The sequence below is a fragment of the Odocoileus virginianus genome, chromosome 7, assembly GCF_023699985.2.
Source record: "Odocoileus virginianus isolate 20LAN1187 ecotype Illinois chromosome 7, Ovbor_1.2, whole genome shotgun sequence".
Lineage (NCBI taxonomy): Eukaryota > Metazoa > Chordata > Mammalia > Artiodactyla > Cervidae > Odocoileus > Odocoileus virginianus.
The window spans coordinates 80,942,840-80,961,507 of record NC_069680.1 but is presented as its reverse complement, the minus strand read 5'-3'; the positions used below and the strand labels follow the sequence as shown (position 1 = coordinate 80,961,507).

General features: G+C 44.8%; 2 protein-coding genes across 4 annotated transcripts in view; one reads left to right on the top strand and one right to left on the bottom strand.

The window, feature by feature from the left end:
• The first annotated feature begins 1,378 nt into the window (after positions 1-1,378).
• Positions 1,379-2,540, top strand: LOC110138727 (alpha-ketoglutarate dehydrogenase component 4-like). The gene is given in 2 exon segments (XM_070469866.1): positions 1,379-1,622; positions 1,625-2,540. Coding segments are annotated over 2 exon segments (309 nt in total). The 5' UTR covers positions 1,379-1,396; the 3' UTR covers positions 1,708-2,540.
• An 872-nt stretch (positions 2,541-3,412) lies between these two features.
• The window catches only part of GNG4 (G protein subunit gamma 4), a 68,990-nt gene continuing 53,734 nt past the window's right edge, over positions 3,413-18,668 (bottom strand). For all 3 annotated transcript variants that reach the window (XM_070471058.1, XM_070471056.1, XM_070471057.1), the window contains one exon: positions 3,413-7,205. In XM_070471058.1, the coding sequence (XP_070327159.1) occupies positions 7,077-7,205 (129 nt within the window). In that variant the 3' untranslated portion in view covers positions 3,413-7,076. The remainder of the gene's footprint in view (positions 7,206-18,668) is intronic.

Here is an 18,668-nt window from a genome sequence, read left to right as displayed (position 1 = left end):
GGCTTCCCAAGTGGCTCACTGGTAAACACTCCACCTGCCAATCGGGAGACTCAGGTTTGACCCCTGGGTTGGGAAGATGCCCTGGAGAAGGGCATGGCAATCTGTTCTAGTATTTTTGCCTGGGAAATCCCATGGACAGAGGAGCCTAGTGGGCTACAGTCCATGGGGTTGCAAAGAGTTGGATACGATTGAGCGCGCGCACACACACACACACATACACACACACACACACAAGGCCAATCTGTGTCACTGGAGAATCTTTATTTTATTGAAGTACAATTGATTTACCCTGTTGTGTTAGTTTTTGCTGTATAGTAAAGTGACTCGGTTATTCTCTGCGACCCCATAGACTGTAGCCCACCATATACATATATATGAGCTTCCCAGGTGGTGCTAGTGGTAAAGAATCCACCTGCCAATGCAGGAGATGCAGGTTCGATCCCTGGGTTTGGAAGATCCCCTGGAGAAGGAAAGGAAATGGCAACCCACTCCAGTATTCTTGCTTGGAGAATCCCATGGGCAGAGGAGCCTGGCGGGCTATAGTCCACGGGGCCTAAAGAGTCAGACATGTGTGTGTGTGTGTGCTCAGTCACTTTTTCTCATGTTCTTTTCCATTATAGTTTATCACAGGATATTGAATATAGCTCCCTGTGCTATACAGTAGGACCTTGTTGTTTATCCATTCTAAAGGTAAGTGATCACAATTACTTCAGCATTTGGTTAACTACCATGTATGGACCCGAACACCTTATAAGTCAGTAACTTATTAACAGTTAACACAGAATCAAGTGTTAAGGGTTTTATTAGAAATTGGATGGGGTATCAGGTCCTGACCATCAGGAGGTGACATCAGCTCATCCACACGTATCTTTAGGGACATTGAAACTGGGCAGGCCTCCAGCTTATTCGCCACCCTTCCTGCTCTGGCTGTGCATCCTGGGGAGGGTAGAGTGGAATGCACCCTGGGAGAAGGAGCTGGGCCATGGGGCAGGGTGGAGAAACTTCTGTGCCCTGGCTCCTCCCCACCACGCTGAAGGAGATGAGGTACAGAAGTGAAGTCTGTCTAGTCTAGGATCTCAGCCCATCTTCTTCTCAGGTCAAAACACTAGTTGTTTTTTGTTTTGGTTTTTGGCTACATGACGCAGCTTGTGGGATCTCTAGTTCCCCGATCAGGGATTGAAACCATGCCCCCTGCACTGGAAGCATGGAGTCTAAACCACTGGACCATCAGGGGAGTCTCCAAACACTAGTTGTCATTATTTCCATGTCAAATTGGAACAATCATCAGAACAAAATTCCCTCTGACCTTTGGTTTGTTCTCTTCCCATGCCTCCCTCGGAGGGAAGCTGCAGCTGACTTAGACTCACTGTTGGGAAGCTGCCCCTTCTCGGGGGTCATGATGGGCAGCAAGATGGCGTCTGCCAGCAGGGTCGTTCAGGTAGTCAAGCCACATACTCCATTAATAAGGTTCCCTGACAGAAGAGACAATCCTAAACCAAATGTATCAGAAGTTCTACGATCAGCAGGACTACCATCTCATACTTCCTCAATTTCGCAGCATTCTAAGGGAAGTAAATCACCAGACTGGCTGATGCATCAGGGTCCACCAGACACTGCAGAGATAATAAAACTTTACCTCAGAAATACAGAAGGAAACTTGTGTCTCAAGAAGAAATTGAATTTATCCAACGTGGAGGTCCGGAATAATCACTGACAATGAGGCTGCAATGAGAAGAGACAATGAGACTCTTCTTTTAGAAGAGTCTTTCTAAAAAAGGACTTCCAGAATGACAAATGAAAAACTGTATATTAAACAACTTTAATAAATATTCTGTAAAAAGAAAAAAAAAAGATAAAGTATAAAAAATTTAGATGGACACTTATATCTCCTAATTTATGTATCTTGGTCAGCTTCTCTAGAAGCTTACCTGATTGTTTATATACTTTATACCTTAATTAAAGTATACATTTTAAAATGTTAGCCTATTAATTTACTTTTGATTATCAAGCATAACAGTGTTGAACTATTGAAAGCACACAATGTCTAGTGAACCATCAAAGGCTTCCAGTAATTTCACTTTTCTTTCAGTTTCTGTTTAACAATATATTTGGCAGAATTGCAGCTTTCTGGAAGTAATTTTCCTAAACTTGAATGAGGATCCATGAAATAACTCCATTATTCGTTCTTACTTCTCAGTGTTTTTGCATTCACAAAGTTACTGGAACATAACTGGCTTATTAACAAGCATATCCTACTCTAAATGATAAAAATATACCCATGGTAAAACAGTTGACTTTGTGGTATTAAGACTAGGGAGTTAACACACAATATTATATGTAAACTGTATTCAGAAAATGCCAGAGTATAAAATGGAAAATGAGATCAAAATGAATATAGCATATGAATAACATTTGACTAGAAATTGTAATTTATTATGTTTTCAGGGGGGTTAAGAAAGTCTTGTTCTTTGGCTTATCTCTTTGTTTTGATTGTGATCATGTATACAAATCCTGATAATCATAAACTTTCTCAAACTTAATTGTCTGAAAGTCTCATAAAATCAACCTATTTACCTTAAGGCAATTAATAGAATTTTGATAGGGTCTTCCTGTACCAAGGGTATGTATAATTGTGAAAGTAAAGTGAAATAAATTCTCTTCCATACCTTTAAAAAAAAAAATAGACTCACTGTTGAGTTCTGGGGGGGCTGGTGCTCAGAATCAAAGGTAAGACTGTGGATTCGTGTCGCAGGAGTCCCAGCAGGAAGTGGCTCTGTGATCAGCCCGGGATTTGATGCATCAGAGCTGCACAAAGGAGAATGACCAGGCCAGCTGGGAGCTGAGAGACAAGGGGCTCAGGATCAATCAGAGGTTTGGAAGGTGCCCAGCATTCCCATGGGCGGGGGCAGAGTCAAGGCAGCTGAGATTCCCTCCATGTATCTCCAGGTCGGGCTGCCGGGGAGACTGGGTTGCATTCAGAAGATGAATCATTGCAAAGCCAGCTGATGCTTGTAGAGCTCTTTCCCCCAGAGGTGATGTCTGGTAACAGGGCTTTGTGGCCTGTTATCCATTCATTCCAGTGGTCAGAAGGCAGGAGAGGCTGAGAGGAAGTCATCAGCCTCACTGACAGGCTGAGCCAAGAGGGAAATCCCAGGAGGATTCCTCACTGTTCTCCCAACAACACAGATTCCACACATGGCTTCACATGCCCCGTTCACAGGCACTGTCTGCAATGCTTTGGGAGCTACTCTCTGTCCAGAGCGCTGTGGATTACAAGTACTTTGGATTTCAGAATGTTATCACATACTTAAATGTCCCACTAATGATGTTACATCTAAAGAGGAGTAAAAAGTTGAGCTGTCAAAAAAAAATGTCGGGGGTGGGTGATGGGAAATAACCATAGGATTCTCAATTGCTAAGCACACTTTTTTATTGAAGTACAACATACATACAGAAAAGGGCACAAACCACAAGTGTACAGCTCAAAGAATTTTCACGAAATAGACATGCCCAAGTGACCAGCAACCAGATCAAGGAACAGAACATCCAAGGAGCACCCTTGTGCCCCCTAAGAGTAACTTACATAACTACTTGCAAACAGCTTTGCCAGCTTTCTCACCTGATGCTAACGGAACTACACGGTGCGGATTTGCCTCCTCTTGTGAGACTCACAGTGTCGTCGTGTGTCTGCAGGAGCATCCCTTCTCCTTGCTATGTAGGGCTTCACTGTGTGAATATACTATAACTTGTTTATCCATTCGACATGGGCATGTGGCTACTTTCCAGTTTGGGGTTATTATGAACAGTGCTTCTATGAATTTTCTAGTACATTTCTCTTGGTGAATATACATACACATTTCTTTTGGGTAGACACCTAGGAATGGAGTCTTTAGGTCATATGATAAGTACACTTAACCCAGGCTAGTTCACAGAAGAATGAGGAATTTATTGGATGGAGCTTGAATGAAGTGGGGCCAAGGAACAAAGCAGAAACAATCTGCTCAGGACTGTGTCATCCCTAGACACTGCTACCAGTGGACATCACCCCTGCAGCCTGCTAGTCTTGGAAACCTTCATGATGGACCACTGCCGCCCCTGGACCCTCACAACTCCCCTGAAATGAGTCTCAGCATCCCTTAATTTCTGTGTCACTCGCACCAAACTCACAGTCCTAAGCATGGGAATCCACAGAGTTCACCCTAGGTCACTGGTCACTACCTGGTCAGTCTGGTGCTGGAGACGGGGATGCACCTGAGACAGGGAAGACTTTCCCATTTCAGCATCCATGGTGCTGGAGGCACGGCATTCCGCTACAGTTATTTATAAGGGGTGAGTTCATGATTTCCCCCTTTAGGAAAGGGGTCAGGTGCTAGACAGTCAAGCTGGAAACGCCACATGACAACTGCTCACTACAGGCAGCGTCATCAGATCCCTGCTTCTGCTGGGGGGAGGGTCTCGTCCACACATCTGTGTGTCTCACAGCCCATGTGCATGAGTTTGCCTTTAAGGGCAATATTGAGTTTAGGGATACATTAGAAGGGGCAAGCCACACAAAATGCTGTAGGTTTGAAAGGAAAAGGTGTAGTAAAAGGACAAAAAGCATTTCATGGAGCGATGCAAGGCAGACAGGAGGAGAGGGAAAAGTACATGGAGGGATGGTGAAAGTGAAAACAAAGGGAGGAAGTTTGGTGAAGTCGAGGAGCACATTACTTTTTTCTTGACCTGGTTTAGCTGGTTTCTGTGTTGTCCCACTTTCCCAGTCTCTCTGATGTGCTTTTATGGATTGTGCTTTGTTTGATCAAGTTAATGATGTTGACATGGACCACAGGATAAAGAGATCCTGGTCATAAATCAAAATAGAGGGAGACTGGAAGTCATATTATCACAGACAGCATACAATTATGCTATAGTTTGAGCACACAGCTTCCTAACAACACTGGTATTGTCAGGGAGCTTTCATGAAATGAAGAATTGATTTCAACAAAAGAAGCAAAGAATAAAAATGTACTAAAATCATTTACAAGGGCAGCAAGTCACTAATTGATCTGAAAATTATATTTGCCTTTTTTGTGGGTGATTTTACATGATTCTTCCAACTGAACCATGGATCTTTGAAGTCATGCATTCTAGATCCCTATACCATATCCTGGCATTTAGTACATTTACTTGTTTTAAATGATAATCAGAGCCTTCATCTATGTAGCACCTCCCCCTGTCTTAGAGCAAAGACAGGAGGAGTCAGTTCAGTTCAGTCGCTCAGTCGTGTCCGACTCTTTGTGACCCCATGAATCGCAGCACACCACGCCTCCCTGTCCATCACCAACTCCCGGAGTTTACCCAAAGTCATGTCCATTGAGTCAGTGATGCCATCGAACCACCTCATCCTCTGTCATCCCCCTCTCCTCCCGTCTTCAATCTTTCCCAGCACCAGGGTCTTTTCCAATGAGTCAGCTCTTCGCATCAGGTGGTCAAAGTATTGGAGTTTCAGCTTCAACATCAGTCCTTCCAATGAACACCCAGGACCGATCTCCTTTATGATGGACAGGAGAAGTAACTACCCATTATCCACAGTCTGCAGGTTGGAATATTCCAGGCATACAGTAGCTTGCCTTGAATCACACAGTGAAGACACTGCCAGAGCCGGGGTGGGAGTAACAGGGCAAATGGAACAGGGCAAACTTGGACAGAGCACTCACTCTCTGCCCCGTGGTTTATTCCCTTCCTTTATCAGGGGTGATAGGAGTTTGTTTTAGGTGGAACCTGCAAGTTTGTCTCAGAAAAATCAACAGCTGTCTAGCCTTCCAGATGGGCAGCCACATATCATTTTCCATAAGCTGCCAGAATATGGGACTGACATGTCTGCTCCCAGGGAAGATGGGAAGAGAAGTGTGCTGCTGAGCAGACCCCAGCAACGGTGCTTCGTGGCACACGGCTCAGGTTGTTTTCAGGTCTCCCTACCTACCTGCAAACAGGTAGCGCTGGAAGGCAGTGGAACTCAGCGGCTCAGGACTCAGACTGTCTGCACTCAGGTCCCAGCCTTCTGGCTTACTATCTATAGCTTTGGGGAAACTACATGGTCTCTCTGTGCCTCAGTTTCCTCTTTTTAGAACAGATGTATATTGCTGGAAGATTAAGTAAGTGGATACATGTGACTGCTTCGATCAGTGGATGCTACATGGTGAGCTGCTGCCCCTGACTTGCTCCTCTGGGGCAGGGGCCACCCTGGTGAAACCCTGCCGGGCCCACGGCTGTGCCCAGAACAGGCCCTTACTAATGCAGCCCACGCAGGGCAGGAGCCAGAATAGGAGGAAGCAGGATGAAGTGGTATTTGGAGAGAAGAAATGTGCCCCTGGCCTGCTTGGCTGGAGCACGTAAAGAGAAGTAATAGGGCCACATTTACAGTTAAGCTCACTCCAATATCTACCCCACACCTACATTTGTAGAAGGACCACATGCAAAGGGAATCAATGACAACCAGTGGGAGACAGGGGTCTGGGCTCTCCATCAGGGGCTGAGTCACAGGGCCCCCGGATGACCCATATTTAGAAAACCATTCATGATGCGGGTTCTTTCTTTTTTAAATAGGATGATGGAAAAGCAGGAAATAGAAAACTTCCAGAAGTTTTTCCAGGAAGAGAGATGGAACCTTTACCCACAGACTTCAGTTGGTCAAAATGCTCTAATTTGATACTGAATGATGGTAAATGGGCAGCTTATTAAGTACCTTTTCTCTTCTCAATAAATTATCCACTGAAATGCATAAACTTGATGTATGTAAACTTGGGAACTGATGTTTAAAAAATTTAAGCCCTTACACCCATACTTATTTTTAACTTGGCACATTTGCTATTTGGCTATAAAAAATGTGTATTTTCTATTCTAATAATGAAAATAACAGAAACCTGAAAAGAAAAGGTGAAATTGCAGACAATGAAGAAAACTAATGAAAAGACAGGCAGCGGGGTAATGCTGGTCGGGCAGGGGTGAGTGTGGGCAGAGGTCCCTAAACTAAGAGCATGCGCAGTCTCCACCAGGGATTTTAGACAGAAAAGGAGACATTTTCATAACAAATGGAGTCAGAGGATGGTGCAGAAGAACTTCTTCTCTCGGAAGGGGTTTTCCGACGCAGGCACTGGGATGATGAGAGGGTCCTCTCGCACGTGAGCCTCACAGTAGGCCAGGAGGTCCGCCGCTGCCTGGGAGACCTGGGGGGGCACACAGCACAAGGGCAGGGTTAGAGGCCAGTTCACGGTGGCTCCAAGGCAGAGGTGTCGCTTTGGAAAGTGGACAAGCCTGAGGATAGGCTGTGTTGCGTGCACTGCCAATGACAAGGCCATTCCAAGGCCTGGAGAGAGGGCTTGTGCAAATCCAGAGGAGACAGGTTTTGAAAGCTGCTTCCAAGGAAATGTAATAGAAAGAGGCAACCTGACTCCACGTTGGACCTATGCCTTTAGCGCTAACCCTTGTGATCTGTCATCTGGGCTTTGTCGCGCAGGCTCCGCATCTTCCCTAAAAGAACGCTCCTCCTGAAGCATACAGGAGAGCCCATTCTCAAGGCTCTGACCTTTAAAAGCATAACACGTCTCCATCACAGAGAGAGAGAAAGTTGCAGAACAGAGAAGAGCATTTTCCTTGTGGGAGGTTTATGGGAATACTGTGACCAGAGCTCTGTGGGCAGCTGTGAGAACAAAGGATTCCAATACCAAGAAATCTGCAACAACCAGCCACCCCCCTCTCCTCCTTTAGGATAAAAGAAAAGTGAAGTTGTTCAGCCACGTCTGACTCCTTGCGACCCCACGGACTGTAGCCCACCACACTCCTCCGTCCATGGGATTCTCCAGGCAAGAATACTGGAGTGGGTTGCCATTTCCTTCTCAAGAGGATCTTCCCGACCCGGGGATTGAACCTGGGTGTCCTGCATTGTAGTCAGACGCTTTACCATCTGAGTCACCAGGGAACTCGTATAAAAGAAACCTGAGTTCTAATTCAGGGAAGCTGGTTCTTTCGGACACCAGTCCACCATTTTCTCCATCTGCTGGCTCTCTGAATAAAGTCGCTTTTCTTTGCCCTGATAACTCATCTCTCGACTTAGAGGCCCGCCATGTGGACTATGTGACAGAAAGAGGTGCTGCCCGGAAGAAGTGTAGATCACTACCAAGAGAGGTGTGAGGCACCATCAGGAAGGTGTAGACATCTAGTCCTACTCGGAACTGAGTGATGAGTGAAGGCTCCAGGCCAGGAGCCTTACCAGCGACTCTGTAAAACTACCTCTAGACAGATAAAGCCAATTTCTGGCCCTGGCCAAGCCAGTGTGACTGTAATTATTATTATTAGCGCTTTTGTTTTACTGCAATCCACTCTCATGACCAACCCAGGCACTTGATCCTCCCCAGGAGAACACAGATCATAAGCACATTACAGAGAACACACACATAAGCTACACACAGTAAGCGCATACTGAACTTGGAATGGCCACTCCCCTGAGGAAAGAGCTGCTCCCGACCAGAAACCTCTTTGATTTTCCTTTCAGGCTTCTCTGAAGCCTGTTGACACTTGGCAGCTGTGGATCAAATTATCTTCCAGGTAATCTCCAGGAGCTCCAGGGAGGAGCAGGTGCTAAGAGGAGGAAGGGACCAGCTCATTGGGCCCCTGGTCTATGTCACGTGTCCAGCAAATGACTGGTCTGCGTATTAAATCATCCTGCCGATTAGCTTGTTCTGCCTGTAACTGCTTATTAGAGGCTACAGGCTGGACTAAGTATATAGCAGTCAAAAGGAATCCTTTTCATGCAATTAGTGTCTAAATCTTCCCCAGAATGATAAACACGCTGCAGGTGAATGAAAAATGTTTGAAGGCCCCCAGTACACACAAGCCATACACCTTCCACCCAGGTTTTAAAAACTGGCTGTTGGTACTTCCCTAGTGGCCCCGTGGCTAAGACTCCGCATTCCCAATGCAGGGGGCCTGGGTTCAATCTTTGGTCAAGGAGATTGAACTAAGAGTTCACATGCTGCAACTATTAATAAAAGTCTCATGTGCCACAACTAAGACCTGGGACAGCCAAATAAATAAATATAAAAAACAAAACAGAAACAATGCCAACACTCAAAACTTAAAAAAAAACTTAAAAAAACGTAAAACAAAACAAAACAAAAAACTGGCCCATCTTCCAAAACTTTATAGAAAATCTTCTAATTTCCAGCCCAGATTTACCTATTTCAGCAGTGGCTAGAATGTAACAAATAATTTTAGTAGAGATTTGTAATAAATTTTTCCTTCTGACGAAACAACTAAAAGTTGAGCCAATGAGTCAACCTAAATCTTCACAAAGTCTACATTTGTTGGGAGTGTGGAATGGAGCATCAGGCTTCCCTGTCCATCTCCGCCCCAAGATGACTGTGCAACTTCAGGTAAGTCACTCAAACTCTGAGCTTTAGTTTCCTCATTTATAACATTGGGAGAGTTAGCTATCTCCAAGATCCTGTTTACTCTAAACGGTCTGTAGTTTTAGCTCTGATAGCACCACGGCAGTACTGTAGAGCTGAAATAAAATGGATGTTGGGTTGAATGAGAATGAAGTTTGCAGTGATTTACAAGACACCCATGCAGGAATCTCCCAGGTGAGGTGGAGGCCACAAATATAGGGCTGCAGGGGACCTGTGGGGCCGTCACAAGGGATGAGAGAACAGAAGCAGGGACGCTGGCTCTGAAGCCCACAGAGGTGTGATGGAGGGACTCTGCCGGTGGCCTGGTGGCTGAGACTCCGCGCTCCCAATGCAGGGGGCCTGGGTTTGATTCCCGGTCAGGGCACTGATTCCACATACTGCAACTATTATTAAGAGTCATGTGCCGCCACTGAAAGATCCTGCGTGCCACAGCAAAGACCTGGTGCAGCCAAATAAATAAATATATATATTTTTAAAACTCTTGATAGACATACAGAAACCCAGAATCACACCGTCAGTGCTTCAGTGTGGAGCCTGAGCCTGGCATCAGGCTTGTCACCTTCTGAACCAAAGCCAAGGGCTCTCCCCGACTGCCTGGGTCGCAACCCCCTCCTCTCTACTCCAGGCGTCTTCCCCAGCCCACAGAGGCAAGGGGTCTTCTCCGTGGCCGCTGCGTTAGGATGACCACAGAATTCACCCAACGGCTCCTCACACAACCACTGCAAACTGGTCTTCACCACTGCCCAGGCCAGCATGCGCAAGAAGGTGGCGATGTTCGAGCAACTATCTTCCTCCCCTAAGAGCCAGGTCCTCTTAGCTCTAACTTCAGTGACTTCTTCCAGATGCTTCATTTAAGAATGTCTTGGGACTTCCCTGCTGGTCCAGTGGCTAAAACTCCATGCGCCCAATACAGGGGGTCAGGTTTGATCCCTGGGCAGCAAACTAGACCCCACATGCTGCAACTAGGAGTTCAAATGCCACAGCTAAGATCCGGGACAGCCAAATATAAATAAATAAAATATATATATATATATTTAAAAAAAAAGTCTTATCATCATCCCCTATCTCTAGTTTTCATTTTTCCCATCTATTTCACTTTTGGGGACAAGGACATGCTTCCATTAGTTCTGAATTCTCTATAAACCTTACAATTTCATCTAGGAAGCTGTGTGCCAATCTTTCAGCTAACTGAGAGGCTATAGGGGAAAAAATAAGGCAAGACTTCTGCTTTCCAGGGGTCTGAAAAGACTCAAAAATTGTAACATTACTAGAATAATCAGGATGTGCTAAAACATCACAAAAGCACAGCTGCACACCTCTGCAGGGCCATGGAGACAGGGGTGTCAGAGTACCCCACCCCATCCAGTTCCACATGGGGGCAGTTACCCTGGTAAACCTGCCCCTTTTATCCAGAGGCTGGTTCCAGCCAGCTGATCCCAGAGACATGATTTTCCGGCAAGCTAAGAATGGCTCATGTCTTGTGGCAGATCTCGTTAAACAAGTTCAAGAGACAACTTGAATCATATAGAATAGAATCATTAATCAAAATAGAATAGAATCATTAATCAAAATAATAGCTGATATGAACTGAGTCCTTATTATTAATATGTGCCAAGCCCTGTGCTACATACACAGTCACATGTCTTATGTGTGTATGCATGCTCAGTTGTGCCCAACTCTTTGTGACCCCATGGACTGTAGCCTGCCAGGCTTCTCTGTCCATGGAACTCTCCAGGCAAGAGGTTTGGAGTGGGCTGCCATTTGGCAGCCATTTCCTCCTCCAGGGGATCTTCCTGACCCAGCGATTGAACCCACGTCTCTTGCATCTCCTGCCTTGGCAGGCAGATTCTTTACCACTGAGCCAAATTTATGGCTTTTCCAGTAGTCATGTATGGATGTGAGAGTTGGCCCATAAAGGAAGCTGAGCACCAAAGAATTGATACTTTTGAACTGTGGTGTTGGAGAAGACTCCTGAGAGTCCCTTGGACTACAAGGAGATCAAACCAGTCAATCCTAAAGGAAATCAGTCCTGAATATTCATTGGAAGGACTGATGCTGAAGCTGAAACTCCAATGCTTTGGCCACCTGATGCAAAAAATTGACTCACTGGAAAAGACCCTGATACTGGGAAAGATTGAAGACAGGAGGAGAGGTGTACGACAGAGGATGAGATGGTTGGATGGCATCACCGACTCGATGGACATGACTTTGAGCAAGCTGCGGGAGTTGGTGATGGACAGTAAAGTCTGCAGTCCATGGGGTCACAAAGAGTCGGACACGACTGAGTGACTGAATCAAAATGAGCCACTGGGGAAGCCCCATTATATGTCTGGCCTCATCTAATTCTTCTAAATACTATTGTTAAAGTCACTTTACAGATGAGGAAACTAAGGCATGAAAGTTAAGAATCTGTGCAATTTCATAGAACTGGTAAAAGAGAGATCAGAACTGAAGCTAAGCAGTCTGGCTACAGAAGCTAAACACTACAGTAGCTGCCTGATTCCTTGTTCATGAAAACTGTACCTGGAAGGTGGCCTGGAAAGTTCTCGTCTGCTAGGCCAGCACACTCTCTTTGTAGACCAGCTACCTGGGAACTCATGTGACCAGAAGAAGAAGTCCTGCAACTAAAATTTCTTAGGTCATTTGCTTAATCCAGGGACAATTTAAAAATAATCTTTTGGTCATGGTGCACAGCATGTTGGATCTTAGTTCTCTGATCAGGGATTGAACCTGCACCCACTGCATTGTCAGCATGGGATCTTCACCAGTGGACCACCAGGGAAGTCCCCCATGGACAATCTTGCCAAGAAAACCATAACAGTTGAGTGTCAGCAGCTGGGACTGGCTTCCTCTTCCTACGCCCTGGCTTGGATGGATGCGCCAATGTTGCTCTGAGACTCCTTCCTCTAGGCTGTGACTTGCACGCTATTACAATGGGTTGGCTCTAATTCCTTAGGAGCAGCCTTTTTAAACTAAGGGTTTCCCAGGTGGTGCTAGTGGTCAAGAATCTGTCTGCCAAGGCAGGAGATACAAGAGACCCAGGTTCAGTCCCTGGGTCGGGAAGATCCCCTGGAGGAGGAAAATGGCAACCCACTCCAGTATTCTTGCCTGGAACATCCCATGGACTGGAGGAGCCTGGCAGGCTACAGTCCATAGGGTCCCAAAGAGCTGGACATAAGTGAGCACAGCACAGCCTTTTTAAACTAACGCCTAAGCCAGAGAACTTGAGAAAGTGAAACTTAAGACAACACAAACAGCCAGCTAGGCTTCCCCACCTGATGCAGCTGCTTAAGCTAAACCAGTCAAACAGCGCTTTGCTTCAGCATCTTCTCTACAAACACCTTGCTCTCTGCCTGTCAATGGATGGTGCTAACCACCTTTGGTTTGCATTTCCTGCTTCGATTCCACCTATGTCCAAATTAAATCCAAAATTTTTAATGTTCTTCAGTTTACCTGCTAACAACAGGATCCAGCTGGTCTGAAGTTTGCTAAATATCATTAGCATATATTTTTTGGTTTTTTGTTTAATAAATATCATCACATTTTTTTTTTTCTTTTTGGTTTGCTAAATATTATTACCACTTCCTTCCTCTTGATCAGTTTACTTGTTCAGATGTTTGTCGACACCCATTCATTGTGGGCAGATTTGACTAATTTTCTGACAGCGACCGCATCGCAAGGGGGCGCTGCATCCTCAGCCATCAGGCCAGGGCATGGGAGGAGGGGTTAAAAAAATGGGGCTTTAGGGGTCGCCCTGCGGAGGTGGGTTAAGACTGGTCTCCTTCCGGTCTCCCAGTTGTGTATTTGCTCCCCTCACAGCCCCAGGTCTACAACCATGCCATTAACATGTGGCCTCGCTCGCTCTAAGCAGGTTCAACCTCGGGCTTTTTCTGTTATCTATCAAAGGTGATACTGCACTTGATGCCACGATTTGTCTTTCAAGAAAACGAGCTGTTCTTAGCATGCCTCCCTTTGTTGTTTCAGGGTCACAGATGTGTTTGTTCAGTCATATCTACACGCCTCTGGATTGCAGAGTTCCATCTGGAGCGCTTGTACTACAAGAATGAAACCAGAATTGTCAGCACTGGTACCAAGTGATCAGCACCCAGTTTTGTGTGGATCTGGGTTGGCTCCACATAGTATTAGTTTTATAGACGCACTCAAATTACTGAGAACATCCTACAGCACAGTATGAGCATGTTAAGTCATTTTACAACAGGAGTTTTCCACCTTTTCCCACCTTCGCCAGCAGTTTTATTTCATGCAGTGTCCAAGGTCCCTTTACTCCTGTGTAACTAAAGTATCTTGGATAACCCCTGAGGCTTGCTGTAATGGGATCTGAAAAGATACACACCTGTAATGATCATCTTAATGAGCCTTCCACAGGAAAGGTGGCATCTTAACACACGGTTTAGTATCCGGGCATTAATTAAACTAAAAACTACTCCTCAGATTGAAAGGGAGGGTTTCCTTAATCAGCCCTAGATTGATTTTTATGGTTCAAAGTTTCCTTCAGTGTATATAAAATACTGCATGCAGACTTCACCATATCCTAGAAACATCTGCCATCTAAACATAAAATAGACAATTTACTTTCAAAGAAAAATTTTTATTCTGAAGTTTAAAACTCCATTACTGTTTATGTTTTCTTGTGGAGCCTGAAGTCTGCTTTGCCTTTAAGTCTTCTGTTACAAAATGCCCAGAGCATCTCTGCCTCCTCTCCTTAGTACTGAAGTGTTAAGAGTTACAAGATAACAGATGTTGAAAAGAGAAAAGAATTGGGAGCTAGGGAACAACTGTGGAATTTTACCATTACATTTCAGAGTAAAAGAGGTGATTAAAACAGCTCAAGTTAGCACATAATCCCATTTGTTGCACTATAATTACAAGCTTCAATGATGGGGAGAAAATGTTGCAATTACTAAGTCACATTCCAGGACAAGACAGATGACATAATTACTATTCTGGCTGTGACACCCACTGCATTTATCCTTTGCATCTAAAGTACAGCGACTCACACCTATTTTTCAGCAATCCTGGTCTATTTAACAATACTACTTGGAATAGATCACAGGCATTCTTGATCGCTCTGCCTGTTCCTCCCGCCCCCCACAAGAAAACAAAGTGGGATTAGAGTCAAGAGCACAGCCAGGTTGCATCCCCCACTGTGCAGCGATCGATATCTTTTACAAGGTCAAACCTGGTACAGGTGCCAACAGAAGAAATCATATGCCATGTATCCCCAGTAAAACCCTGAGGCTATTACAGGTCTATGCCTCACCTCTGAATTCTGAGCTAAAGTTACAGGGTGAATCCTTGTGGTTTTTTTTCTTTCTTCTAATGTTGCCTATTATTTGAGATTAACATGCCAGTTTTGTTTTGTTTTTTAAGGAATCTACCTGCAAGGTGGGAAACTGGGGTTTGATCCCTGGGTCAGGAAGATCCCCTGGAGAAGGAAATGGCAACACATTCCAGTACTCTTGAGTGGGAAATGCCATGGACAGCGGAGCCTGGCAGGCTACAGTCCATCAGGTCACAAAGAGCTGGACACAACTGAGTGACTAATACTTATTATTTTTTAATTTTATTATTTTTAAAGACTCTATTGAATTTGTTACAAAATTGCTTCTGTTTTAGGCCTTGGAGTTTTTTGTCCCTGAGGCATTTGGGATCTTAGCTGCCCAACCAGGGATCGAAAGGGATCGAACCTGGACCTCCCGCACTGGAAGCACAGTCTTAACCACTGGACTTCCAGGGAAGTCCTAACACCAGTTTTTAAGGGCATTCTCAAGATACTTCCAAAAATTATGCTATAGGCTGAATGTATGTGTCCTCCCCACCACCCCCTAAGTTTATATGTGAAACCAAATCTCCAGTGCCACGGAGATGGGGCTTTTGGAGGTATTTGGAGGTGGGGCCTTTGGTAGGTAATTAGGAAATGATGGTTGAAACTTCATGGCTGGAATTGAGACGGGCTGGGACCTGGGACCCTTTGTTGGAATATTTGCACCTGGACAAGCCTGGTCTCCTTGAGCACCAAAATACAAACTACAAGGGACTAAAAATAACTGTGCTACAATGTACAGCTGGGGCAATTATGGACACAAGATAGGAAAAGACCAAAACCCAACTGCCACTCCTGAAGAGTTGGGAGCAAAAGCAGGGTTCTGTGCATGCCCCTTGCACACAAGAGCACCAAAGCAGTGGGCAAACTCCCTAAACCACCCTCTGGCTCCACCCCTCACCCCAAACAAGGAGCCGGCTTGCCCTGCCTAGGAGGGTGAAGAAGCAAGGAAACCTGTCACTTCTTTCCTCCAGACCCCCACCCACAGCTGTAGCAGGGGCCCCAGAAAAGCCTTGCTTGAATTTCTTGTCTGGCCCCTGGTCAATTTCTAATTGATGAAAGAGGCCAAGACCCCTGGTAGGTGATAAAATTAGTGCTCTTATAAGAGAAAAGGTCTCTCCCTCCCTCCCATGTGAGGTCACAGCAGAGGGTGGCCATCTGTAAGCCTAGAGAGGCCTCACCAGAACCTGACCAAGTTGGTACCCTCATCTCAGACCTCCCAGCCTACAGAGCTCTCAACAATGGATTTCTACTGTTTGTGTCACTGAAGTCCACGGTATTCTGATTCAGCGGACCTCTGGCTTCAGTGGTTTCCAGCAAATGTGTATTGACTAGATCAATATTGGAAATTCTCAATCATTGGTTTCTAGGCCACAAATAGCATCTAGTAGGGAATAAGGTTACTCCTGGAGGAAACCAGAGTGGGTGGGAGATATGTGTGAATACATGATACTATAACAGAGTCCTTCTCTGAATTCTAAAGTCAAATGTCCAGAATAACGAATCAGCTGCTGTTCACTATCACCAGCACACAGGTTTTTTTTCCCACATCAAAAGTTGATTGCACATTTGCAGCAACACAGATGGACCTGGAGATGATCACACTAAGTGCAGTAAGTCAGACACAGAGAGACAAACATTATATGACATTGCTTCTATGCAGAATCTAAAAAAAAAAAAAGATACAAATGAACTTATTTACAAAACAAACAGACTCACAGACTTGGAGAATGAATTTATGGTCACCACCAGGGAAGAGTGGATGGGAGGGATAGATTAGGAGTTTGGGATTGACATGTACACACTGCTATACTTAAAACTGATAACCAACAGGGACCTACTGTAAAAGCTGATTACATATTAAGAGGCAATCTGAGATACTTGAAAGAGAGTTTTAATATCCCCAAGTTAATCTAAGTAAGAGCTTGCTATTACATGGCTTTCACCATCAGGAACTGCAAAGCTCTCAGTTGGTTTAGAGTGATTAACCCAGGCCAACCCAGGATCTTGATTTAACCAAACCCTTTTAACAGGTTGGTATGTGTCCTACATGACTCTGACCACCTGTCAGCTTTGACACATCACAATTTCCCACAAAGGAAGCCAAAATTCAGTCATTTTACAAGTTCACCAACAGAGTGATTTATTTGGTGACAGAAACTAGTGAGTCACTGAAGAGTCTCCTGGGACTGATGTAGGAGTGAAAGATGAACATAACAAGTGGGTTCTAGCTCCAGTGACTCTAGAAAGCCTGCAGCATCTCAGAAAGGAAGCACGGGGTTATGAGTCAGAAACAACGTCCTAGTAGGGCTACACTCAGCGCTGCTGAGCTGTGTCATCTGGGCGCTCAGTTTCCACTCCTGTGGAAATAGCAATACCCGGTAGTTTGTGGCTAAATGATACAATAGATGTATTACATGTACAATGTATTATTGTTTCATTATTCATTTGGCTACTTTTTGGTAGGGTGGGAAAGGTGTTTGGGTCGTAGACATGAAGTGGTTTTGTTCAGCCACTAATCTGTGTCCGATTCTGTGCAACCCCATGAACTATAGCACATCAGGCTCCTCCGCCCTCCACCGTCCCCTGGAGTCTGCTCAAATTCATGTCCACCGAGTCGGCGATGCTATCTAACCATCCCATCCCCTGCTGCCCCCTTCTCCTTTTGCATGAGGTGAGCTCTCAGAAATGATCAGGGCAATTTGATTCTGAGGTGCCCCCACCTAAAATGTCCCCTTGAATTGGGAGGCATGCTTCATCTTCTTACCCTCCTACTCACATTCTACTCTCTGATTTAACTGAAAGATTTCTCTCCTTTTATCTGATACCTATTTCTAGAAGTGCTCATTCATAAACCCCGTTCTTAATTTTATGTCTAAATCTGATTGTAGAATGTTATCATCTGAATCATTTAACTTCTAAAGGTCTGGGCAAGGGCTCCAAATGTTTCTGGCAGAGGAAGGGGAAATGAAGAAAAGGGTTAAACCTCAATTGCTAAACTAGCAGAAGCTGGAATAAGAAAGAGTTGCTACAGAGTATAGAGGAGACATATGAAGAAGGCAAAAATCTACAAGCATTGCCCCTAGACTTTTGGCTAGATCATATGACATAATTTATATTTAATTTTTTTAGAAATGCCATTCTTTCTACTATAACATCATCCAACATCTTTCAAAAAATATTTATTTGGCCGAGTGGCAGGCGAACTCTCAGTTGTGGCATATGAGATCTAGTTCCCTGACCAGGGATTGAAGCCGGTCGCCTGCACTGGGAGTGTGGAGTCTTAGCCACCTGATCACCAGGAAAGTCCCTATTATCTTAATTATATCCCTTTTCCTGGACTTTACCAGACCCTTTAAATCATCCATCAATGATCTATCAGAACGTGAGGATCTCCCCAGTTTTGCTTTTTTAAACTTGTTCACAGGGAACACCATGATATTTAAGCCTTACTTCTTTTGTTTTAATAACTGCTGACTTTGGCTTCAGAATTTTCTATGCTGGCTTCAGAAACTTAACAGTACATGTTTTATCTTTTGGGAAAATAAAACCATAAAAAATTTTTGTTCCCAAGAATTCACAAACTGGCAGCACAGCTGCAACTCTTAGGAAATGCTATAAAAAATATGGATAACATGTACAGATGTGAGACCTGGACCGTGAAGAACAGGCTGAGCATGGAAAAACTGATGCTTTCCAACTGTGGTGTTGGAGAAGACTCTTGAGAGTCCCTTGGACTGCAAGGAGATCAAACCAGTCTATCCTAAAACAAAGCAGTCCTGAATATTCATTGGGAGGTTTGAGGCTGAAGATCCAATACTTTGGCCACCTGATACGAAGAGCTGACTCATTGGGAAAGCCCCTGATGCTGGGAAAGA